The 27,401-nt window shown below is 38.8% G+C and overlaps 1 protein-coding gene across 1 annotated transcript in view; it reads right to left on the bottom strand.

The window, feature by feature from the left end:
- The window catches only part of grik4 (glutamate receptor, ionotropic, kainate 4), a 247,302-nt gene that overhangs the window by 23,731 nt on the left and 196,170 nt on the right, over positions 1–27,401 (bottom strand). Inside the window, exon 11 of the mRNA XM_041995316.1 lies at positions 8,736–8,843. Coding sequence (XP_041851250.1) covers positions 8,736–8,843 — 108 coding nt within the window. The remainder of the gene's footprint in view (positions 1–8,735; positions 8,844–27,401) is intronic.

Genomic DNA, 27,401 nt, shown 5'->3' with positions numbered 1-27,401 from the left:
ACCACTGGGGGGTTTTAGGGAATTCACACTCATTTGAAGAACTGCACTTTTTGGCACTTGTGCATCAAAATGATTTTTTATCTATTTATAGATATGTGGTCTAAAAGAAAAGGTCAATAAATAGATTTAAACTGTGTGAATAGTTAGGAAGGAGTATATACTCAAGAGGGCATCTGAGCCTTTTAAGCCCTTGAACTCACTATTCAAATTGGTGCACCTTTGGGTTGTAATATCTGTTTGGACCCCTGTCCAATGACTGGTGCTTCTTTACACAAGTTGAACCTTTGAACCAGCCTCATTATGAAGAAAATAGATCAATGCAAATCAACCGGGATCAGTAAGAACGGAAAATATAGAAAACCTGCCACTCTTTCTACTAACTGTTAGACCGCTGTATTCCAGGATGTTCAGGACAGAGAGAAAATATGAAATTACAACATAATCAAAGGAATGTTATCTTACAGTAAAACAAGATTGAGTTTTCTCTGTTACACTGATGTAGCTACTGAGAGTGTAAGGATAGTTTCTCTAAGATCAAACAGTGCCATGTAACAAACTCAATCAATGCTTACAAACCCAGGGCATGTGGTCCTACAGTAAAGTGATAATCAATTCTGTTTTTTTCCTGGAGCTATTTGTGATATTGAAGTGGGAAGGTGACAGCTAATGTGTAGGTGCAATGCAACTCCTCTGTAAAGGCCAGGTGGACGTGTCATGAGTGCACACAAGCCCAAAGCTTGGAAAGAAGCATCCATAAATACTACAGCACACATTCCCCAAGCTACTGATGCTGGTAAGGAATTCTTATAGAAGCCGTTAGCTGTGGCTTGTCTGCCGCCCACAGGCGAGATAACAGCGACACAGCAATCACGCTATGATGAATGAGCGGTGATAGCTACGGAAAATTGCTCCTTGGTGGCTTCCGAAGTTTGGGCCGGGGACTCTATATATCCAAAGTGAAATCAAACCTCTGTGCTTGCCCAATTCTCTCTTTCACATCCTCTTTCTGTTGTGAAAACATCATCTCATTTGTTCTCCAACTCAGCCCAAACACACACACACACACACATCTCTATCCTCGCTGAGTGCTCTTCCCCTGCTGTGTGATATGAACTATTTCATCTGAATTCCAATCAGGCTCAATAAGACCAGTGAGCTGTTTAGTGGTGAAATATGGCAATATGCCCTTCCCTCATTCCCCAGGCCTGCAGCTGATAAGCCAGCCACTCAGAATAACACATTGGGCCAATTGCTTCTGTTTACAAGCTACTTTGTGCCTTATCATCTGATTCATCAGCGGCAGGCAAAAGGAGGGTGAGTGACAGGTTATTGAGTGAGCAGCTGTTCACGTGTTTGACTTCAGTGATGAAGAAAGACAAGAAGCAGATGCAGCTGAAAAAAACTGAATGATTTCATCCAGTTTAAACACACTTCATGTTAAAAGAAAGTAAACCTTCATTTTCAACAGCTTAACATATAAGTCGACCCTTACTGCTTCCCTAGAAACAGGGTGGGTAACAGCCAAGCACTTATCACATGTATGTGATTAACTGATCACCAGCAAATGTGAGTACCTCTATAAAGGCAAAAGTTTTGAGAAGTTTTTTGGTTTGGAGCATTTTGACGTGTCACACAATGCCAAATGAACAAATTATTGCTGCCCATCAATTTGGGGAGGGTTATGAGGTCACTTCCAAACAATTTAGAGTCCATTAATTCCCAGTGAGAAATATTCACAAGTGGAAAATATTCTAAACAATTGCTTATTTTTTCCAAGCAAGTTCATCCGAAGGTCACACCACACATTGCTCAGTAAACAATGCAAAATTACCAAGAGCTGCATCTTGGACTCTACAGACCTCAGTAACATATTAAATTTTTAAAGGTCATTACAGTACAATTAGACAAAAAGATTGTACAGTATGGCCTGTTTGAAAGGATTACCAGAAAAAGAATAAACACTCCTCTCCCAAAAGGACATGACGGCCTGACTTTGAAGTTAGATCTGTGCAAACAGCAAGACTTCTGGGACAACATCCATTGCACAAACAAGACCAAACTGAGGATGCTTGGCTCTAATGCACAGCCCCACACTAAATGAAAACCAAATGCAACATATTATCACTAACACCTCACAGCAGCTGTTAAGAACAATGGTTATAGGGTGATGATTTAGGCTTGATTTAAAGGCACAAGACTTGGGCACCTTGCACCCCAATGACCATGATGTCTACCAAATTAAACCATCTAACACTAACCCCTGTACCAAAGCATTCAAGTAAATTATGTTCAATGAGTCAAATTTGAGGCTGACAGGCAAAACTTGGAAGACGTTAGTTACACAACAGGACAATGATCACAAACACAGCAAAAAAATCCACAACATGATGAATATAAATTGATCCATTTTAATATCTAATGTTTCTCAGTTTCCTTCATCAAGATACAAAATTAAATCTACTGCAATAAGAAATATGGGGAGCTTATCAAAGGTATATTTTTTTACAAAGGAATAAAAAAAACTGCTGGTAATTAAAAGAGGAGGATAGTTATTGATGGGTGATTTATCATCATTAAGAAGAATGATCAGGAATGCAGCTTTTCGCAGCAGAATTTTAGGATTGCTTATGCAGTACTTTTATTTGTGTTAAACCTGTGCTCAATTCTATTAATCTAAATAAATGTGTCACACCTCAGCAGCTCTGCATTTGACGTGAACGGTACAGCAAAAGGTTTTCTTTCCCTCGAGGAAATGTTAACATCATTTTAGTCAGACTAAGTACCTTTTGCCTGCAGCTTTTCATTTAAATCCAACGCATATTCTTTGAGATATTATGCACTGCAAAACTTTTAACATTTTGTATGCATATGAACAGTTTGCCACTCATAACTAACTATGCTGTTAGTAGTTACTCAGGAGTTTTAGTATGGTAGATTATATTCTTCAAACAAAGCACCACAGTTGCTTCAGTGTGCTTCAGCTGTGTTCTTATATGCTGGTTAGATGATTACCCAGCACATGAAGTATCCTCCCACAGACCTTTAGGAGGTTATCTTCCAAAAGCTGCTTTCAAGCCAACAGCCTGCCATATGATTTAATGTAGATATAGCTGTCCGTAGGTGACAAAATATGCAAAAGATAAATATCTCCATCGTGTTGTATTGAGCAACTGATCCTATCATTTTTAGGTATGAGCAAGTGTAGCGTAAAAATAATTAGAACGAGATTAACTGAAATAATTACACTAAAATTACAATAGAATCCCCCCAAAACCCACAAAAAACATAAAAATGGGGCTATATTTTTATTGCCTGTCTGTGGAAGCAGTGAGAGAGAGAGAAGAGGAGATTGTGATGGCAAATTTTATGCTGCCCCTTCAAGTGTGTCCACAGGTGAACTATAAATAAGTTTCTTTAGACGTACAGTTGTACAAGACCTTATATGCTCATTCTCCAGTTTATTGTAATGTTGTCTGCAGGTGTAACATCACATCCTACCATTTCCACAAAATGGTACAAAAACCTCAGCTTTTCTCTCCATTTCCATTATGTTTCCACATTCTCCATCTAACCTTTCATTAGTCATACTGATCAGTGATGACTCACTAGATTTTGTTTCAGTTATTGTCTGTTGTAGCTCTTTGCAGCTTTTTCTTAGTTTTAGACTTTTCCTGTGACCAGCCCCTTAAAATTGATCATACTTGGACTTTAACATGTCAGACCATAAACACGCCACACTGTACACATGCCACACTGTACACATGCCACACTGTAAACATGCCACACTGTAAACATGCTGTACACATGCCACACTGTAAACATGCCACACTGTAAACATGCCACACTGTACACATGCCACACTGTAAACATGCCACACTGTAAACATGCCACACTGTACACATGCCACACTGTAAACATGCCACACTGTAAACATGCCACACTGTAAACATGCCACACTGTACACATGCCACACTGTAAACATGCCACACTGTAAACATGCCACACTGTAAACATGCCACACTGTACACATGCCACACTGTAAACATGCCACACTGTAAACATGCCACACTGTACACATGCCACACTGTAAACATGCCACACTGTAAACATGCCACACTGTAAACATGCCATAATCTGGAGATGTCATTTATGGGTCGTGATAATGTTAAAAGATTCTACAAATCCAGTGCAATCTCTAAACACAAGAAACACGTCTGCATGCAATCAGTGACTTTCAGTGATCTTCACTGACGTCAGACAACGCTGCATCAAATTCAATAGAAAAGAATAGAATTTATTGTCATTGCACAGTGTTACAATGAAATTGGTTCAGAATACTCTCCCCCTTAGTGTAATAAGTGTTAAAAACATGCTAAAATGATATGAAAAACAGTCTCTTATCCAGACATCATTCTAGTATTGCAACTATTGTTTGTTTGTTTATTGTTGTTGTAACTTTTTGTTTAGGAGCCTGAGAGCCCAAGGGTGAAAAGAGTTCATCAGAGTCTCTTTTTGTGTTGCCTCGGAGCTTTGTACCTTCTGCTACAGAGCAGCAGGGTAAAGAGGCAACGACCAGGGTGTGATGGATTTGAGCCCCTTACTGTTTAAATCACAGTATTATATCAGGAACAATTCTAAAAATCATAGTCAACACAGTTTCTCCCTGCATCCACAAACTGAAAAGGAAATCTCTAACATGCAAATAAAAAAATAGACATATATGAACAACACCAGAAACACTGACGTCCTCTCTTGGCCTGTGTTTATTTAGAATGAACTGAGCTGAAGTGGAAAACTGGTTTGTGGTGAGTAGTGATGTGTGATGTGTGATGTGTCTGATTTGATACCAAGTAAAATACAAACCAGTATCGGCGATACTGATCCGATACTTTGTACAGAAACTTAAAGTGTTTGGAAAATCCCTTTCAAAGCAGGCTACATTGAGGGGAAAGGAAGCGGTAGTTAAATTTTTATAGAATACTTTGTGACTCAAACTGAATTTACCAGTAAAATCCATAAATGTATAAATGCCACAATAACTGCATGTTTGTCAACACCTAGATATTAAAATATTTAGTTTATCATCAGTCTAAACACATGAGAGGGACTGATGCTATTTATCTTTCTATCCTATTAAATATTTTTCATCTGTATTTTAATTTTTTAAAAACCCTGCAATGGCTGTTTTACTGAATTTTTATGACACCAGCCTCTGCAGATCCTTACCCGCTAAATCTAGGCCTGTTGAATTAATTTAAGCTGATTTCAGGGACACATATCACTCCAAGCTGAACTCATACAGATATTTATTGCAGCATTTTCTTATTTCATAACCACATTTTATACTGTACATAACAAAACAGGATGCAATAGTCTTAAGAACAACGGGAACTCTTGTTAATTGAACATCAACAGCAGACAGATGAAAATCACTTTCTTTAAATTTAGCATCTGTGGTACAGAGCTCCATATTTTTCCCACTGAATAGTGGTTTGTACCTGGATGCAGCTTCAAAGGAATTTAAGAGGAACGTGTCTCACCCTTACAGCACCTGTCCATCTCCTGTCCTCCTCTTCCTCAACATAATTTAATTATATAGTATGTTATGGTTGACTCTTGGATGTTTAAGGAGGTTTGTGGTGTTGCTACAATACCTCTATGTTTTTCCACACACATCATACATTGCACAGTTGCCGTTCAGCTCCACACGTGACTGATATGAACTGAGAGATACGCTGTGCCATTTCACGTATGACTTTGGCAGGTGAGAGAAAAAGTAGTTACTGCCAACTGGGTATAATTTAGAAAAGTTCCTGATATTATAGTTACTTTCCACTGTATTCCAATTGTGATAGACTGCATTTTTACCCCAAATCCCTAAAATATCAATATTCTAAGATGAAAATTGATCGTAGAACATAAAAAGCTGGTATCGGTAATATTAATATTTTGGTATCAACATTACTAACGGTGTGAAATATTGTGGAAGAAAAACATGGACACTCTCCAGGTCAAAGAACCACTACCCTGTTATCAATAGATATTTAAAAAACCCACATACTGTACGTAATGTTATAAAGGCACATTAGTGCACAAGACATGTATATCTTGCAAGTCTGTGCAGAAACCACAATGCAGAATGATGGAGCATATGCAGGTTTTGCAACAATACACGCTGCTCAAAAAATAAAGGGAAAACTTAAACAACACAATGTAACTCCAAGTCAATCACACTTCTGTGAAATCAAACTGTCCACTTCGGAAGCAACACTGATTGAAAATCAATTTGACATGCTGCTGTGCAAATGGAATAGGAACAGGTGGAAATTATAGGCAATTAGCAAGACACCCCCAATAAAGGAGTGGTTCTGCAGGTGGTGACCACAGACCACTTCTCAGTTCCTGTGCTTTCTGGCTGATGTTTTGGTCACTTTTGAATGCTGGTGGTGCTTTTACTCTAGTGGTAGCATGAAACAGAGTCTACAACTCATACAAGTGGCTCAGGTAGTGCAGCTCATCCAGGATGGCACATCAATGCGAGCTGTGGAAAGAAGGTTTGCTGTGTATGTCAGCATAGTGTCCAGAGCATGGAGGCCTTACCAGGAGACAGGCCAGTACATCAGGAGACGTGGAGGAGGCTTTAGGAGGGCAACAACCCAGCAGCAGGACTGCTATCTTCACCTTTGTACAAGGAAGAACAGGAGGAGCACTGCCAGAGCCCTGCAAAATTACCTCCATCAGGCCACAAATGGGCATGTGTCTGCTCAAATGGTTAGAAACAGACTCCATGAGGGTGGTATGAGGGCCCAACGTCCACAGGTGGGGGTTGTGTTTACAGCCCAACACCGTGCAGGAAGTTTGGCATTTGCCAGAAAACACCAAGATTGACAACTTGGCCACTGGCGCCATGTGCTCTTCACAGATGAAAGCAGGTTCACACTGAGTACATGTGACAGACGTGACAGAGTCTGGAGACGCCGTGGAGAACTTTCTGCTGCCTGCAACATCCTCCAGCATGACCGGTTTGGCAGTGGGTCAGTAATGGTGTGGGGTGGCATTTCTTTGGGGGGCTGCACAGCCCTCCATGTGTTCGCCAGAGATAGCCTGACTGCCATTAGGTACCGAGATGAGATCCTCAGACCCCTTTTGAGACCATATGCTTGTGCGTTTGGCCCTGGATTCCTCCTAATGCAAGACAATGCTAGACCTCATGTGGCTGGAGTGTGTCAGCAGTTCCTGCAAGACAAAGGCATTGATGCTATGGACTTGCCCGCCCGTTCCCCAGACCTGAATCCAGTTGAGCTCATCTGGGACATCATGTCACGCTCCATCCACCAACGCCACATTGCACCAGACTGTCCAAGAGTTGGTGGATGCTTTAGTCCAGGTCTGGGAGGAGATCCCTCAGGAGACCATCCGCCACCTCATCAGGAGCATGCCCAGGCGTTGTAGGGAGGACATACAGGCACGTGGAGGCCACACACACTACTGAGCCTCATTTTGACTTGTTTTAAGGACATTACATCAAAGTTGGATTAGCCTGTAGTGTGTTTTTCCACTTTAATTTTGAGTATTACTCTAAAATCCACACCTCCCTGGGTTAATACATTTGATTTCCATTGATAATTGTTGTGTGATTTTGTTGTCAGCACATTCAACTATGTAAAGAACAAAGTGTTTAATAAGAATATTTCATTCATTCAGAACTAGGATGTGTTATTTTAGTGTTCCCTTTATTTTTTTTGAGCAGTGTATAATGCCTTTTAGATGGCGCTTTCATCAAAAATGCTTCAAAAAACATTTTATAGCAACACAGATTCAGTTAGTAAAATAATTTTGTGTGTTATGACACGAAAGAACAAGAGAGGCAGGCACAAAGTGCTGGGCAGATTGGATCTCTTATCAAGTGAGAATGGAAAAACATTTTGCTTTAATAACACAAAAAGTGATGTCCTCAGTTCCCAAACACTGAATGGTTGTTGTTTTCTAAAAAGGTGATGTAACACTGAGGTAAAATGTCTCTTTCTAACTTAAATCAGATTCCAAAACAAAAAACAAAATAATTTTTATATTTTCTATACGCCATGTTGTCTTTGTGCTATCAGTTGTAGAGTTGAAATGAACCAAAAACCTTTACATTGTGATTTTATTAATATTTTACAAGGTCTCCCAATTGTTTTAGATGTGGGGATGTAGAATACCTAATACGCTAAATTTGAGTCAAGTCAAAGCAAAAACACCTTTTAGATTTCATCATATCCACTACAAAACAATCAATAACAACTAACACATAACAACTGAATTACTATGACTCTTTTGCAGAAAGTCTGCATTTTGTTCTATAACTCTTCAAAAGAAATTATAGGAAATTGAACACCAAAGATGGTGATATCGTAAAATGCTCCATCTTTTAACAGAGGCAGAGTAAGAAGTGAGAGGAGAGGATGTTTACTTCCAGCAGAGCTGAAGAGGGTTAATGTGGTAAATTATTTGCTCCTATTCACTGTAATACACCCTCATTTGAGGTACTCAGGACAAAACAATAATACAGCATCAATTTCTCTGATCCCAAGGGGACTGAGTTTGGATCTGAAAACACAAAATGGGGTTTTGATATGGTAATTGTCTGTCGACTGAGAATGTCAGCCACATGTAGATCAGTCTGGAAGTTGAGCAAATAAAATGGCCCAGGCTACTGATATGTGTATATGTATACTTGGGCATAAATTCCTTACCAATATTGTTGTGATTATAAGAGTAGTGTTGAAAAGTGTGTCTGTCACATTGATTGATGGAAGCTTTCTCTCCATGGACAGACCATCTTCAGAGTGCCACAGGCCAATCTGCAAAGTGACACACACGCACAAACAAACAAAGGATCAGTCAGCAAGTCCATCAGCTGGAAAAGGCCAACAGAAACAATCTGTGTTTAATTTTCTCCTTTGTCTCTAACGGAGAATCTGTGTGACCTTCAGACAAGAACCAGTGGACAGATCATCACAGTGTGAGACAAGGTGACTGCAAAGTTAGTGAGACTGCAAAGAGAAACAAAAAGAACATGTGTGGCAGCTTCAAGAGTGCACAGGGGGTGCCTATTTAATCACAAGCAACAGAATGCATTCATTAAACCAATTACCCACAAATCCTGTGGCGCAGAGCCATATTCTCAATACGGCCAGAGTAGGACTTCACACCCTCACCTCACAACATGCTTCAGTCTGTTTCTAACAGCACCTGTTTTGTTTCATTCATTCATTCATTCATTCATTCATTCATTCATTCATTCATTCATTCATTCATTCATTCATCTTTAAATCATGCTACAAACTCATTATAAATGTGCCTCCAGAGAACAGCCTTAAAGATGATCTCACTTCAGAAGATTTGTTAGAACTACTAACAATCTGCCAGTCTTTTCTGGTACATGCATCAGTCTAATAAAGAAAATGCAAGATATTTTAATGTAATAATATGGTGGTAACTGTTTTTTTTCTTAGTCCTGGCAGCTTTACTATTGTTTCATATATGGCTGCGCAGTTAAGTATGTTGATGTGTTAGAAGATAACCTTAAGATAAATCAAGATTAAGAAATTCTTCAAAAATATGTCTTTTTATGAGTTTGGGGAGCTTTCTATGTTACAGCTTATCTCCTGTTTAGATTTAATATGCAAGGGCTATTTAAAGACCTTATGAGATCAACTTGCCCGCTGACTTCCTCAGGAGATTATTCTGTCTTATTGTTATGGGAACTAATAAAAATAAAGCCGGTGTTTTCAGTCTTTCATTCAATATTCCTGAAAATAAACTGTAAAGCTCTTTGATAAATAAAATGAAGACTGAAAATATTCAGTTTGGTCATTTGAATTCAAACTCTGTAATCTTCACACTGCATAAACACAGTCACCTTTATCTCAGAGGTTGTAGAGAAATAAAATCCCTTATCATTATCATCAACTTTCCTACTTTATGAATATTTTATAAGAGGACTTAATGAGAAAATATAGCATCTAATTTAGACTTGACACTTAGTATGATTCAGTTCGTGTCACTAGACTGAGCTCTCTGATTACAGGCTAAAGAACTATTAAGAATATTTTTTGGGCTGCAGTCAGGCCAAAATAGTAACTGTTAAAGCAGCAGTGATTGAAGTTTTATTAAAAAACATAAGGCTATAGTTTGTTTCATGGCTAAAATGTAAAATTTCTCAAGAGATTTCAGACCATTCCTGATGATCAGTGCAACATTTGAAAGCCTCTTCCAACACTGATAATAAATTTATATATTTATAAAACTAGACAGCTCCCAGAATCAAAGAATTCCTTTGAGTGTACATGATCAAAAAGATCTTGCCTTTCATTTCCTCTGGTGCATTTGTTGGGAAAAACAGCACCTAGCTCGCACAAACAGACTGCAGCTACCCAAACCTCCCTCACAACACACTGCACACTCTGCTACTGATTGCCTCAAGAGACAGACAGGGAGAAAATGTGAGCATACCACAGCATGACCAAAAAGAGACCTGTGAAATATGCTATTCTGCAATCAGTGTACACAATCAGTTTCTAGAGCCAGTAGAGGTGGTGGGAGGTTGGGAGTCTTTAGCTTAGCTGGGCTCAGCAGGTGTCACAAAAGGTCTGAGCATAGAGGTGAGAGAGAGGCTAATGGGATGAGGTGGCACCATGACTCCAGTGTAAGAAGACTAGGTGGATAGACTGTGAACAGGAAGAGAGAACAAGCACATGCTGGCAGAATAGGAACTGGCCCTTTGGTGGCCTTCCTGTCAGCTCTGCTTGAGCTGAAATGTAGAGTAAAGTAGACCTGCACTGTCTGTGAGCTGGGAGATGGAAAGTTTAGCTAATATGAGCAGAAATGGCTTCAAGACCAAACCCAACAGGCTGAAAACATTTATATTAAGTTGTAACAATTCTCTGAAAGTTGCCATGCAGTCAGTTGCAGTTCCTTATTGATTTGTGCAGCAGTGTATCATTAGGCACCACTGCACAGATAGGATGAAAAAATGACAGCAAAGGATCTTAAAGATAAGGAGATAAAATTCTCTAATGAAACAGATGAAACATTAATCACTGAGCAAGATTCTGCTGTTAATCTAAGGCCTTGCAAAAGACCTCAGTAATCTTACATTTGATTCCCCTTAATGCTTGTGAAGGTTGTGGGACATCTGTAGTGAAGGGAATCCTAGTTACCATGTTAATCCTGGTGATGCAACAACATCAAACCATTGAGTTAAACCTCATTATAAACTCAGCACAGCCTGATAGGCTATGTGTCTTATGCTTATATCACACAAAAAAGCTACATATTTCCGTACACCAAACAGATTTTATTCTAGGGAGACAAAAAAAAAACTGTTGGTGGTGTCAAAGCCTGTGGCGTTTCTGATGCAAGCACCAGGTGTTCGTTGGTTTGGATGCCACATCAGTTGAGGAAAGGTTTAGGAACAAATCAAAACAAAAAAAATCACATAATAAAGCAAGGAGGTTGGTAGGGTTAAGTCCAAAGGCTTTGAATTATAAACCCACTGTTTAACCCACTGTTGGGATTACATTTTGATAGGTTGAGTATAAGCTTAACGAAGACTTCTTTGTTAGTAGCATTGTTTTCGCTGCTGCCTGAAGAACTGACCTGTATTAGTGTATTATGTTTGCATGCATCTACACATAGGTTCTTCATATTTCACATTGTGTTATTTACCAGGAAATTTAAGGAACTCACTGTGAAGCAATATTCAAGCTTTAGAAGAAGATTAAACTCAAATAAAAAAAGGAGATAAAGAAGAGAGGAGATATTCTCCATCTTCAAAAGACTCCTAAATTTATACAGGGATGCATTTCCTTTAATAGACAAATGATAGTATTGTGGACAAAGACGACCTTCTATGTAGGAACAACAGTACCAAACAAAGTCGAGAAGGAGCATAAACCTGTATGATGGAGTTGAGGAGCAGACCCAGAAGCCACTCTGTCAGCAAACATTAGTGACTTGAAGTTGATTAGAGCGGCCCTAGGTAGCCAGTAGAGTTCAGTGAGCAGTGGACTGACGTGTGCCCTTTATAGATAATCAAACACCAGATGTCTGGACTATGTGTAGGGGTTGCACTGCATGCCAGGAGACCTGGTACAGGAGCATTTCAGTAGTATAGCCAGGTTCTGTACCACTGGGTGGCAAACTGACTCAGACATGAACAGATTTTTACTCGTGTTGTAAAGTTATATGGTTTGAATGATAGCAGCTAAAAATAGAGGTCATTATGAGTACATGAGGAGGTAGAAGATGTGCAGTCACTTTTACTGAAGCTACTGCAGCACAAAAAAGAAGAAAACACATTGGGAGAGATATGTCACACAGTTGTTACACAAACTAGGAAATAAAAATTAGATAAATGTAATATACTGTGTAAACATGCATGGTCATGGTCTTTACTGCTCATCATCTGGTTCAAGTTTGCTTTCCATCCTGAGAATTAAAACTAAACAGGGAGAGCCGGCATTTAGTTTTTATGCTCCTGATATCTGGAACAAACTACCAAAAAACCTCAACTCTGCTCCAGATCTTAGTTCTTTTAAATCAGGTTGAAACTTATTTATTTGTCACTGCTTTATTGATGTAGAGAGAGTTTTCTTTTTCTTTTTTAATATATTTTCTCACATATGTACTTTGATAGTGAGGGTAAAGATAATATTTCCTGTTACGTAACTCAGTATGTGTTCTGTTGTCTGTTTCTCTCTATTTTAGTTTGTTCAGTTTGTATTTAATTTCTTTCAGTTGTTTTAGAGTGTTTAAATTATGTTTCTTTTGCACCTTGCTGTAATGCTTTAATGTTTTACGTAAGGCACTGATTAATGTAGTTATTGTGTAGTATATCAAATGGGTCATCCAGTGGCCATCCTCTAAATGTAAGGCTTGAAAACTGTCAGAATCTTCATAAATAAAGAGGATAAAGGTTTTTCATATGGATTATCTTCACAGCTGCGACAAAGCAACTATATGCCGAAAATCAGCTTCTCTCGCCAAGATAGGTCCATATTTGGACTTTTCAAATAGCACCTACAATAAATTCGTTTCTGGATATCTGATGTAAAAATTTAGAAAAATATCAGAAACTTTATGAATGTAAAGGATAAAGTGTTTTTTTGGTAGATTCAGTTGTTGGTAACAAACTACCTACATGTCCAAAATCAGCTTTTCGAGTTGTGATGATGCCAAATATAGATTTTAAATATGGCATCAATAATAAATTTGTTGATTATGCATTAAAAATTAATGCATTAATTTCACAGATTATTGTCTTTTGATTAATGCGCAAACTTTGACAGCCCTAATAAAAAAAAATCTCAAATTTATTTGATAAATGTAACTCATATATATTTTTTATTTTTTATTTTTGGGGGCCAGTGATCTGGTAACCCCCTCAAATTTGGGAAAGGCACAAATTTAGCTTTTGGTACCTAAACTACCTCGTTTTTGCAGAGGAGAAGATGCTCATTTGGCCTAAATTGGATACTTTCTGGTTTTTTTTCTTGGATAAAGACAGAAATGGCTCGTTTTACCATTTTAACCCAGCCTGTTAAAGACTGCCACTGACCTTATGCATTGATTTGTGATGCCAAAGCACCTTGGCAGTAGAAATTCTTTCTGTGTTTGTATTTAGCCAAAACAACTAACAAAATCTCAGTGTTTCTTCTTATCTCACTGCCGTGTCGTTAGATATTTTCACCAGAATAAAAACAAATTAATCCTTTAAACACTGCAGCCAGTCAATGTTGGAAACAAATTCTGAATTTTGATGAGTATCTTGCACCATCTGATCTCCTGAGAAGCAGGAAGGCAGGCAGAGGACTCAGGCATAATAAGAGGAAAGGGAATAGCAGAGTAGAAAGTAAAAAAGAAGAGAGAAATAGAATGATGCTGGGGAACGTCAGTCATTTTCTGAGCAAGTGTGGCGATGCTGGCAAATGGAAAGAAAATAAATGACAGAGTAAGAGGAGCAGCCAACTAGGGAGCCAAAACATAAGGTAGAGAGAACAAGAGAAAACGACAACAACTGGGAGACTGAAAACGCAGACAGAAATGAGAGAGCTTAAGGTTTATAGGGATAAAAGAAATTTGCTCAAGGAAAAAGAAAAGAGCGCAAGTAAGAAGGAGAGTGACAACAAGTGGAACGCCACGTCCTGTGAGGGATTACCCTGGGTTCATTCTGCAACTGGAATTACAGCATGAGGAAAAGAGTACAGCTGCTGCTCACTGAAGCGTCAGGATTGGCGGATTTTCCTGTCAGAAAAATACCGTATCCAATAGGGTGTAGCAAGAATGTGGTGTGACAGATGCATCCATCATACATGAGAGAAGCAATAGTAACCATTATCAAGCATAATGTCACTCAGCCCACTTATGCTGAAGCTGAGGCGTTCAGGAGTCACAGTGGTGCAAATGAATTTGAGCTGAGACAGATACATATCCACACAGGCCTCTGGGGATGGACTCTAAACTTTCATATGACAGCGTTACGCTATCTCAGGCTGCTATAAGATGATGCAGTAGATGTAGTTTCTACATAGGGATGTTATTACCAGTTGAATCAGCAGCTATAACTTAACTAAACAGAGAACATGTAGATATATTTAGCTCACTCTGCCTCGCAGTAAGCGCGCTGCTCAGATGAAGAAAAGGAATGGTGTGTACGTGTCTGAGTCTGTTATGCATGTTTTCTCTGTGGAAAAGTGAGTGGGAAAAAAGGGCTAACTTTTTACAGAAGCTCTCTCTGGTATGAGTCATCATTAACAGGAATGAGACTAATCAGGGTGACGCCGTAGGCAAACTTCAGGAGCTAAACAGACACAGGTGGTGGTGTAGGTGGACGGGGCTGCCATATAATAAAGAGAGGATGTAAGAGAGCACACAGTCGTGACTCTGTTACAGACTGATGAAACAGAGCTACATGTGGAACTTTATATAAATATTAACAGCTGGTCAAGCTGTCTCTAATCTCTAGAAAATATAAAATTTGCAGTAAAAGTGAATCTAGTTGCATTTCAGACTCATTATTTGACATTATGATGAATAACGGCATGGCTTGTTCAATATCCATAACGAGCCACAAGCCCTTGGTTGAAGAGAAGACTGAGCTCACAGAGCAGATCTTCAAAGCAGTGTTGCTAGTTGTGCAAAAGCTGCATCCTCTGTAGAGAAAACAACAATGGATGGCACCCTGTGTGGACTGTCCAAATCTTAATCTACAATAATCCCTCTGGTAGAGATGTATTCTCACACTGGGATAGATGGGAGTTTTGTTCCAATCATGCGCTTCCCCAGATCTTCACTAAAACACTGAAGAATGATGCTCAGGTCAGTTTTTTTTAAACACCAGCACTGACCCCATTCTTTATGATGCCTAATGAGGACTTCCAGAAACACACAGCTTTCTACTTTACAGGTGACCTGACTCAACTGCCATTGCAAGGATGCATTACATGTTAACTGTGAAAAAGTCAGTTTTGCAACTCAGTCTTGTCCAGATTTCTTCCCTTTTTTTGCCCTATTTTAAATCTCTCTTTCTATCTTTGTTTTAAACTTATGACAGTACAGCAATTACATCTAATTATGTACAATTTCAACAGCACACTGTAGCCAGTGAAAGTCAGCTCTCTGAGTCACATTATCAGCTTCAAGCCCAGGTTACCCTTCATTTCCATAGAGGTTACTTGATCTGGGTATAGATTCAGATACTGATGATTATCAAAGATATAGATCAAAGAAATCACATGAATATTACAGATGTAGGTTGGTCTTTAAGAACCTTTTTGATCACTCATGACTAAAAGTTGCTGCTTTTATCTTAATGGTGAGACAGATGGGAACTTATAAGCTATAATAAAATCTGCATCAATGTTTAAGCGGGTGGATGTCAAAGTAACATCCATATGAGAACCAAGTCTCAAAGATTTTAAGCAGAAATTTAAAATAGAAAAATATAATTTGTGTTACTCCATTAATGCTGGCTGACTGATTGAAAGCCTATCATGCAGCAGTATCAGACAGTGTTGTTGACAGGAGCACAGAGGTTGAAAAGGAGCCTGTATTACTGAGTTGAGGTAAAGATCCAGACATCATGCTGGAGGCAAACCTTAGTGACTTGAATTTGATTAGAGGCCATGGGTAGCCAGTGGACTGGCATGTGCTCTGGTTGATCAAACTCTCTGGATTACACACTGACACTTCATGTTGTAGTTGCTGATTAAAATTTAAAGAAAAAAATAATAGATTGATGACTGATAGAGGGTCAATTGAAAAATAAAACAACAACAAAAAAACAAAAAACAAACAAAACTAAACTAAAAAAACTACAATCCCAGATTAATAATAAAGGCATTAATTGGCTATTAGACTAGGCTACCAGGCTATAGCCATAAATAACGGGCAGCACCCATGCATTATAAATGATTGTCTAGAAGCAGGGGCATATCAGATGTCAGTTAATTGGGTAATGTACACCATTAACTGCTAAGGTCTAAGTCAGCCTGTACCCTGCTGTGTGTGTGTTTGAGAGAGAAGGGAAGAGAAGGTGCTAAACACAATGACTTGCATGAAGTGTTCCTGTAAGTGATCTGAAGGCTGCTTTTACACTTCTTGACCTGAAATGTTCAAGCATGTGATATATTCTTTTAAATTAAGCCAAACTTCGTGCACCTGATGGTCAGGGATCAATGTATAAATCACAATGGAAAAATCGAAATATTTCATGTTTGCTCTAGATGAGTTACTTTTATGCTTGACAACAACACTGTGCACTGTGATATCTCCAGGCATCTCATTACAGTGCAATACCCAGCTAGAAGTCTTGGATCCTAACATTTCTGTGGCTATTACTTTGAGGTGTACAACCCAACTAACAATTGTTAAGTACTGACCTCGTCATCAGGCTTTCTAGACCTAATTCATTGGATATGCCACAACAAGAATGATTGATGAAAACTCCATCATCACTGTAGCTCAGTGCCACACACCACTGAACACCAACAAAGGCTTTGCTAATATGCCACCATGCATAGAAAGTGTCTATTGCAGTACAATTGTAAACTGTGTATTTGCTTTTGTTAAAAAATAAAAAAAGCAACGGTTACATAGACTCTGAATGTGATTTAAAATGTGAATCCTCTGATGAATTCTACAAGACAGCTAAGAGAGCAGCGTATACCCAAAAGAGAGAGTAAGTGAAACAATACCTACAGGGTTACAAATCCTCTTTCACTGGTTCTGCAGAGACATTACAGTGCAATAGAAGTTTTGGTTGGAATTCGGGTACGTGCTGTGCCGAGTGATAAAAACTAAGATACAGAGGCAAACTTGGAGGCACACAGGAACAGAGGCTTTCAGGCACATACACATAAACTTGCGTGTTCATGCATATTACACACACACACACACACGCACACACACACACACCCACCCAAGCAACACATTCACAGCCTCACCCAGCCTTGAAATCCGTTAAGACTGGGAGATCTTGCAAAACAGCTCATCCATTCTGCTTTTGATCTATTCCCCATCTCCAGCCTGCAAAGTGCAAACTGAGAAAAACAAAAGAGGAAAGGGGACTGCTGTACGTCACTGAGAGACCAAACAAAGAAGAGAATGAAACATACACACAAAGGATGCCAGTGTGTGCAGACCAGAGCTGCAAGTCTGCTTTGACAAATTCAATATGAATTTCCATGTGTAGTCACAGAAAGATAATATCGAGAAGGCCGATGACTTAGCAGGATAGCATTGATTTTTTATCTGTCCGGCAATAATCTATTAAGCTGAGCTTTGACTGGTGCTAAAACATTGGCATGCCATAAAAACAAATACTGTGACTATTTTTGTATATACACATGGTGGAGGCAGCTGAATTAATATTTGTCTTTGACCACCTGAAGAATTATTCAAAGCTTTCAACTGAATCTTGGACAAAACAGTAAAAGGGAAACACAAAACATGATGGATAATATGTCAAAAGACAACTGTCTGTCTTCCATGCAGCCTCAAACAGTGATATCATGACTCTGACCATCACTGTGAATGTTACACCCCAGCAGCAAATTGCTTTATGTCTATCTGTGTGTCAGTCTGAGATAAAGAAATAGCAAGGCAGACATTATTAGCTCACACTGTCTATACACGCATGGCATACAAATCAAAATCAAACCCATTTATGTTCAGCATGACATTCTACTAATACATCCAATGCTACACATAAAATGATATGTATGACTTGTCATCAGCATTCATCCACATTTGAGTAAATGAAATGAGAAGAAAATGAGAAGAAATCTAATAAAAGTGACTACAGTCTTCTGTTTCCAGACAAGTTGTTTATTTCTCAAGACTCATAAAGGCTCTGACCTCCAGGACTGTTTACAGGAGGACATTTAACTCATAACAGCAACAGCTAAATGTGAAATAAATTAAAGATGACGCAGCCGCTCCAAAGCTATTCCATGGCTTTGTGACTGAGCATTTCTGACGTTACAGAGAGGGCATGTGGATTTTATGCTCTAACTAAAATGTATATAACAGTCTCCCACATCACACACTTTTTGTAAACAAGGTTGACATGGTGATATGATTGAAAATAAAGTTAATCTATAGTGAACAGAGAGTGTCACACACACCGGGAAGATGGAAGAGCTTACCCAAGGAGGGCTAAAGCAAGACACGCAAAATGTTTTTAAAAGAGAGGCAGAAAAGATTATATTCTATTTACACATTTTATTTGAGGTTATGAGCACATGATTCCAAGGCTAAATTCCCTGGAAAAGAACAAGAGTGCCTTTAGACTGCCAATAAAACAATGGCACACAAAGAAGGTGAGGGACAAACCGTGCTTAATGCATGATCTTAGGAAGTTAATGTGGTCTGACATGCTGCAACAACATGATGCAGTTCCAATGGCTTGAAAAATGAACTACACACACATTAACATACAAACACACACCAACAGCATAACACCGACAACAACATGCTTCTGTTCATGTCGTCATGTGCTTTTTTATATTGTTTCTGGGATGTGACAACAATACAAAAAAATTACTATAAAGTAAAAGACAAAAAAGTTGAACCAGCAAATATATCTAAATGTAATTCACAGAGATGCTTTGCAGCTTTTCAGAGACAATTTTATACAACACTGGAATGATAAAGCTATAAAACATATTGGAAAATAAACACAATTTATGCCATAACAATGTCTTTTGCCCCAAAGGCAGATAGCAGTATTCCTTAAAAAGGAACCGTGTGGAGTTGTGCTCGAAAGTTTGTTGACCCTTCGGAATATTTAACATTTCTGCATGATTATTACCTAAAGGCTCAGTGCATTTCATTCACATTCTAAAAGTAGAAAAATAGATCCAACATGGAATATTTTATACATTACCATTAAAAAAGGACTCTGCTGACTTTCTGTGGGAAGTCCACATATCAGCACTTTCCACCAACCCCTCTGTCCTTGTGTTAATAATGAAATCATCATAATATCAGGCTGACTGACATCTAGTGCCATAAATTGGACACTGCAACCAAGTAAATAACTACAGCCTCATTATCCCTTTTTAACTGTAAGGGACAAACTGTGGAGTCAGTAAAAAACTACCAAAGGGATTTTATGGTTGCCCACTTTTGGACTACTTCACTATTTTGGAAGTGCAACATGGCAAACAGTGAGGAGGCAGTGAAGCATCATCCTTTATATAAACAGCTAATTCTAAGGCAATTTTACCAATTTTACACACATACACTCACACACACACACACACATAGTAATGAATATTATTTTGCATTTCTAGAGATAAATGCTAAAATCTAGAACTTCAATTTCAAGAGTTTGGACTCACAGACGTAGGAATGAAGCAACTACTGTGTACTACTAAAGACCACATGGACAGACCAGCAAGGTGTTGAAAAATGGGTAGATGAGACAAAAGCAGAACTTTTTTGGTTTGTGTGTTTGGAGACTCTACCAAGTCCAAGTCTGCTTACAGACTCAAGCACACAAGTCGTTCTATCAAAGATTACTTAAATTGAAATAAAATACATGTTGTGGAATAGCCACAAAGTCCTTACCTGAATTGAATTAAAGTGTTCTGGAAGGAATAGACGTGAGCAGTTTATGTGAACAAATCGATCAACATCTCAGAGCTGAAGCTGTTCTCCACAAAAGAATAGAATAAAAATCCTCCAACCTGATGTACAGGTCTGCTTGACAGATCCACACCAGACACCAAAAGCAAATGTTCACATTCTTCTGTTAGACCCAAATATGTAATGTTGGCTTAAACCTTGGCCTCATCAACTTTTAAGGATTTTAAAAAAGTTCATAAATGTTCCAGCATAACTGTACAAGCACTTTAAAGATTACAGCATGTTTATACTGCATAGCTAGATGCAATCAGTTTCTAAAGACTGTAACATTCAACCTCGTTCCCATCAACACACACACCTAACCCTAACCCTACGTCAGTCTTACCTGGTAGGAGAGGTATATGCCAGGTGGCAATGGATGCATCAGCTACGTAATAGCATGATGTTATAGTGGTGCAATGCCTTCCTTGAATTATAGTGAAGAACGTCCCATAGAAACAAAGTACAAGAACGGTGGAACTCTAATAGTTTGTGTTCTTCCTTATATACATGTGGCTTTAAACAACAACAATTCCAAGGTATATTTGAAGACTCGCACTGTTTTCAATTTGTTCTTATTGCTGAGTCAAATTGGTAAGATTTGGAACCCAATGGAAGGCTCCCAAAAAGTAGAATGCCTTGGATTGGATTTTCTAGCACTCGTTCCAGAAACACACACACACACACACACAAAAAGCATACCATCCTGCCTGTATCGAGACACTCCCTTAGTGGAAACAGGGCTTTAGTGGAAAAGACTCAAGCAGCATGTATTGTATTTAGATTCAGAGCATCTGTTAGACCTGGCAAAGACATTCTCATATTTGCTGAGGATTGAGATGGAGAAAGAGATCCAAGCCAATTTGTGGCATGCTGAGCTGCACTGGACTCCTAAGGTAAGAAAAAACTGGAGGCTGTTTTGGATCTGTCAGCCTGCAGAGGCCACCCCATACCTCTCATCTCCTTATGCTCGCCCCTTCTCAGCCCCCCTATCCTACTGTACCTGTCCCAATCCTCTCTCTTTTCACTGCAGCATATAAATTGAATTGAGTACATCTGCATCTGCAGCAGCAGGGGCAGCGAGAGTAATAGTGTTCTCAGAGACGGTTTGGGAGCAAAAAAAAGGGGAGGGGGGAGAGAAAAAAAAAACAGATTGCCATAATAAAAGTGGGAACACTGCTGACAGGAAATAAATAAATCCAACAAAAAAGGGAGAGCAACTGAACGAGCACATTCACCCTTTAACTGGAGGAAGTCTTGTGTAAATAACACAGCTCAAATCATTTCATGCAAATTGAGGTGGTGCCCATGCAGTGTGTGTGTGCATCTGAGAGAGTGACATTCTGAGTGTTTTAAAGATAATTCAAGCACTCAGCTTTCTCTCAGATATAAGACAGTAAATGAGGAAAAAGAAAGGCTCAATTCACTTCACTACCTCCTTGACATAGAGCACCTGAAGACTAAAGCTTATTATTATGACTTGGCTGTAAATGCTAGAATGATCATTTAAGAAACAAGAGAGAATGTATGTCTAGATGTAGATGATGTAACACTTAAGTGATGATCCCATCATAAAGATTCATAAAGGGGCATACAAGTAGACAGAAAATGGAAACAAGTGGAGGAAAATGCTCAAAACATTAAAATCTGTGGAAGAACAAAGGGCTGAGTGCACTACAACCAAGGACTGTTCATTTACACAAAAGGAACAAATGATATAAGTGTTTCTAATTTATCCTTAATATATCCACTCCACTGAGCATCAGAGCAAAATACAACACTCTCATTTTCTTTTTTAATTCATTTTAATTATTTTACCAGTTTTACTGTCTACATATGAAACTACATAAAAACATTCAAACCAGGTGATCCTGCAGCAGCTATTATAGCTGCTTTCACATTAAAGCTTCAATATTAATAAGCAAAGAATGTCATAAATAATATAAATACATCCATCAGAGGAAACAAATGAATTATTTCACTTCAAGACGTTACATTTTACTGGTACATGGATATTTTACTTCAACATAAGTAGGATTTTTAAGGGGGGCATTGTTTTTTTTTTTTTTCTTTTTTACTTTGCTGTGTCGATTCTTTTTATTTATTTTTTTTTTAAACCCAAGTAAAGGATATGAACATTTGTTCCATCATGGCATTGAACAAAGGAAAAATGTACGGCTCCACAGACAACTGGTTGTTTAGCTCCAGTCACTGAAAGAATTATTTATTATACTTTTTATTTTTGTTTGTTTTCCCACCAGCTTTGGCAGTTTCAATCAATTTGAGATCTGATAGTCAGCAACCTCGCAAGCTTTTTAAAAAAAGAATATTTTTGACATGCTAGGATTTCAGAGCTGAATCTTTCCTTGAGCACTGAGTTTTGCAAAACACCTGTGGATTCAGTAATGAGAACAATTTGCTTTGCGCCACTCTGCAGTTGGCCTTTGACCTTATCCATTTCTGGCCAGCGTGTCTGACCATAACCTTCTCAAAAACTGCTGTGTAGCCATTTGCAGCCTGTCCAACTGAGTCCATGGGCTCACAGCATGTCTCTCTTTTTCTGTTGTTTTCTGTCCTCTCTCTCAGGTGGTTTCTATGCCAAAGGAGTGATGAAGTGCCTCCATTATTAAACTTAATTAGTGACTCTCCTCTTACCAGGAGCTGTGAGAGCTCTCTGTTTACTACCTGCCTGTAATGCACAGATATGAGCACATGTTAAAGCAGTGTAAACAAAAAAATAAATAAATAAATACAAAAACACATAATGATGGAAATGCTTATGCAGCTTTGAAAGCACCCTCTTTTGCAATCTCACACACTCACATAACAGAGCCTTTCACTGTAACAGGCAACAGCTTGCCTAATCCAAACTGCAATAATTACTCATTTTACAGCTTCCTCCAATTAATCAGCATGGCACTGTCAATGAGCTTCGTGTAGAAAATGAGGGCCAGTCTAGGGAGGCCAGGGGGCGGCTGAGAGGCTGAACCGCTTTGTCAGTATGGTGTGTGCTGTGGCGCAGTTGGCTGGCAGGTTATGTTTGCTTTGGAAAACACTTGTGCCTCTGCTAAACCAGCATAAATGGTGGTGGACTTGTTTTGCATGGCTGTTTGCACAGCAAAGAAGCAAGTAGCGGGGGATGATCCAAATGATATCAGTACTCATATATAAGCCTTAACACACACACACACACACACACACACACACACACACACACACACACACACACACACACACACACACACACACACACACACACACCCCCACACACACACACACACACAGTTTAAATGTAAAAGGTATGTATGCAAATGAAGACTATCAGCCCTTGCTGTAATCTGATGTTATCATGATAAGTCACAGGTTCTCCAGCTGCTAAATTCCAGAATCACATCAGAGTAAATGACAGCCGCTCTCATACTACTGATCCCCCCCCCCAACAACAACAAATGCTGTAATCCATTCAAGCAACAAGGGTAAGCGTTCAAAAACTGCTGGGTCGTTTGATGTTCATGGAGGAGGGAAGCTGTCTGTGTTCTCTCACAGAGGTTGAGTCATATTAACCATGTGTATGTATCCAGAGAAATTCTGTTTTAAAGTGTAACCCTGGTGTTCGCACCATCTGGAGAGCACAGCCTCAGAAACATGTTCAGATTCAAAATGGAGCCAAGACTTTCTTTGTATTAGGCTTCTTTATCAGGCTCATTACACAGACTCATGAAAGGACATCATACAGGATACAGAGGATTACAGTCAGCTTGCTTTAAAAAAAAAAAAAAAAGATTAGTCATTCTATGGAGAAAAAGGACTCAAGGTCTCTGTCCTTGTCTTCACTATTAAGTCTAGTGACAGCTGCGATAGAACAGGTTTTAAAAACAACCCTAGCTGTGATGTCTTTTTCAGACTTTCACTGTTTTAAATTGTGTAGCCTGGTCTATTCTTTTACCTCTATTTTTGACTTGTGTCCACTTTCTGTCTCATTTATTTTTGTCCTTTTACCTCATTGATCTTTCTCCTTTCCAGCGTTCACCTCCCCTCTGGATTGTAGCTGTGTTCAGGTGCCAGTGGAGCCTTGACACCAGCCATGCCAACTTCAGCCTCATTGCTGGCTCACAGTACTGTCTACACAGCTGGGTAATTTACCTCGCCTGCCAAAACCCAACAAATAAATGTTTTGTGCCATGCCGCCTCATCGTATCCTGCAGCTAAAGTAGGCTAAACCAGCTGTTTTCAGGCCTTAAGTAATTACCAGCCTTTTGGGTTTAAATTATTCTTATATAGCAGTTAGATATTGGATGGGACAAGAAGCATTTCGTAAGTGTTGATCAATGCTAACAGAGGGAATAAAAACAGAATTTTTATTATAAATGTATTGCTCTGCTTCTCTGGTGTTGTAAAAAATATTTCTACATCATTAGTGGATCTGCCATAAAATTGTAACAAAACTTCAAAAAATATTTCCATTGATATCTTTTCACAAATATCATTTGTGTGAATATATGACATTGCACAAAAACTTCAGGGAAAATGTTGAGGTGTATTATGTTTGAGGAGTGAGGAAATCCTCTCTGCCTTGAAGCATCACTCCAAAAATACCAGAGCAAATTTCCATCTGCTGCAAAATCCCTCTTTTCAACAGGCCAGGAGGCTAACAGATGCGACAGACAGCTTCCGGTATACCGTTTTTCCTCTGCGAGTAAACAAGCTGTCACAGATGTTGCTCATGGTGTACAAAGAGGCAAGAACATGCAACCTATGTCTTACAGCCTGAGAGCTGCTGCCTTAGAGAAGCTCTGTGATGCTTCAGCGTCTCATGTTAGGTGAGGGAAACCATGACAGCTGGTCAAAAAGGGCATACAATACATAAACATAAAACTAATGCTTCATAAAACTAAACAATGATGTGAGGTCAATGAGGCCCGAAACTATAAAAAGCATACAAAAAGAAAAAAAAAGGCTTCTGTCAAGCAGGTTGGAAAGCTTGTTAAAAAGTTGCTTGTTGATGTTTCTTTGAGTTTCAAGACTCCAAACTCTCAGCGCTCTTTTTCACATAAATAAATGTAAACTTGCAGATAAATGAACAACGTACAAAACAGCTGGTGTGCAGTAATTCATAGACCTGCACAAAGAAACTAGTGTGTGTGAAAATGTTATTTGTTGCTTGGCAGCAGTACAGGCCCAATCTAGTTTTGGAAATATGATTCTTGTCCGAGCCAAATAAATTATTAACTTAACAACCAAATTATATTCTCATGTAACTTATTCTTGTTAATGTATAAATGCAGCTTGTAGAACACTTGTATAAAAGTAACACCACAGCTGAAGGAGTGATTTTGTACTTAATATTTTCCAGGTAGTAATTCAGTCATTGGACATGACACCAGACTTTACTTTAATCAAAGTAAATGCACTTTACTGGTTTTAAGTTGGACAAAGAATCAGTTAGGAAACATGAACTGGCCCTTCAGGATTCAGATAAGCTAGGAGGGCTAAAAATTACTATGTGAAAATTTCCATTTCATGCTGATGTAGAGGTTAAGTGGCATGTTTTGTTCTTTGTTCTTTTATGGCAAAGGAAAAGAGCAGAGACTCATTTTATGCAGATTTAATGCAAAAATGAAACTCTAATGGCTTTCCCTAAACCCTCTTTGCTACAACACAAGCACTGATTAATATTCTACAAAGAGCTGATAGTTACTTCAAAGATGCAAACTCAAAGCACATCCAATGACAGCTTTTCATTAAGTTATAAAATAATGCAGAAAACAAGCGACTAGATAGATAGATAGATAGATAGATAGATAGATAGATAGATAGATAGATAGATAGATAGATAGATAGATAGATAGATAGATAGATAGATAGATAGATAGATAGATAGATAGATAGATAGATAGATAGATAGATAGATAGATAGATAGATAGATAGATAGATAGATAGATAGATAGATTTTCCAGATCACACCAGGCAGAACATAGCTGCTGGTCTGAGACAAACAATAGCTACGTGGGACCTGGGTAAAAAGAAACTTGTCTGTATTACACAGGCAATGATTTAAATGTCACACTGGCTGCCCAACTAAATAGGTGGATGGGGCCTCATTGCTTTGGGCATAGACTCCATTTGGTCATAAGTGAGTAGGCCTCCTTGGCTGGATATTTGTTTTAAATGTGTGTGTGTGTTTAAAACAAATATCCAGCTAAGTAGGTCTTCACTTTATATTTTTGACACACTTTTGGCTCCTTAGTACCAATTAAGGATGGTTTAAATGCTACAGCCTGAGTATTGCTGCTGACCGTATTCATCCCTTCATGACCATAATGTACCCATCCACTGATGAAAGCTTTCAGAAGGATAACCATGTTCAAATCATCTCAAAATGTTTTTTTTTATTTATTTTTTAAACAAGACAATGAGTTTTCTGTACTCCAACGGCCTCCACAATCACCAGATCCCCTTCCAACAGAGCACCTTAGGAATTTGGTAAAACAAGATCATCAAGGATGTGAAGCCGACAAATCTGAAGCAACTGTGTGGTGCATGTCGAGAAGATTCAAAGCGTTTATTGTCATTTGCACAGTAAGGAAACAAATAGAAAAACGATAGAAAGTTTAACTGCTGACTGGCTGAACGGTGTTGCGAAGTAGTCTTTCCCAGGGTGATGGGTACAACCAAGAAAGGAAGTAGGAAAGTAGCTTGAACAATATGCTTGATTGCTCCTCTTTTTTCTCAGAAATGTTGAACAGAGATTTTGTTTTTATTTATTTTTAGGTTGCATTTTGAAAAAAATACTTGTTTTTAAAGGTACATTCAAAGGAAGGACATGGAGTGGTAGTATGAGGCATGAGGCTAGTATTTGACTTAAACCAAAGACAAAAAGGATCAATCTGTCACATGCTGCTTTGCTAAAATCATGTGTATGTGTGTGTGTGTGGGCAGCATGCCACATTTCTTTCCTGCCAAAGCCATGCCCCTCCACTGTCTGCCCAACTGAGGCAACCCTAACCCAACAGCATGTGGGAAGTGTTTTTTAACAAAGCAAACAACACCCCCATTCTTTCCCAATCCCTTACCTTGCCTCTTTCCATTAACATAACTGGCAGGGCTGCAATACAGTACTTCAGGACGAAATCATCACATTAGGCCAAATAGCATTATCCTTCTGGTTGACTGGCCCAGTGCCAGTCTCAAGAGGGCACGTCAGGAGAGACGGACAAGGTTATTA

Source organism: Melanotaenia boesemani, chromosome 9 (genome assembly GCF_017639745.1).
Source record: "Melanotaenia boesemani isolate fMelBoe1 chromosome 9, fMelBoe1.pri, whole genome shotgun sequence".
Lineage (NCBI taxonomy): Eukaryota > Metazoa > Chordata > Actinopteri > Atheriniformes > Melanotaeniidae > Melanotaenia > Melanotaenia boesemani.
Note: the sequence above shows the minus strand (reverse complement) of the source record. Positions and strands in the feature narration are given on the sequence as shown.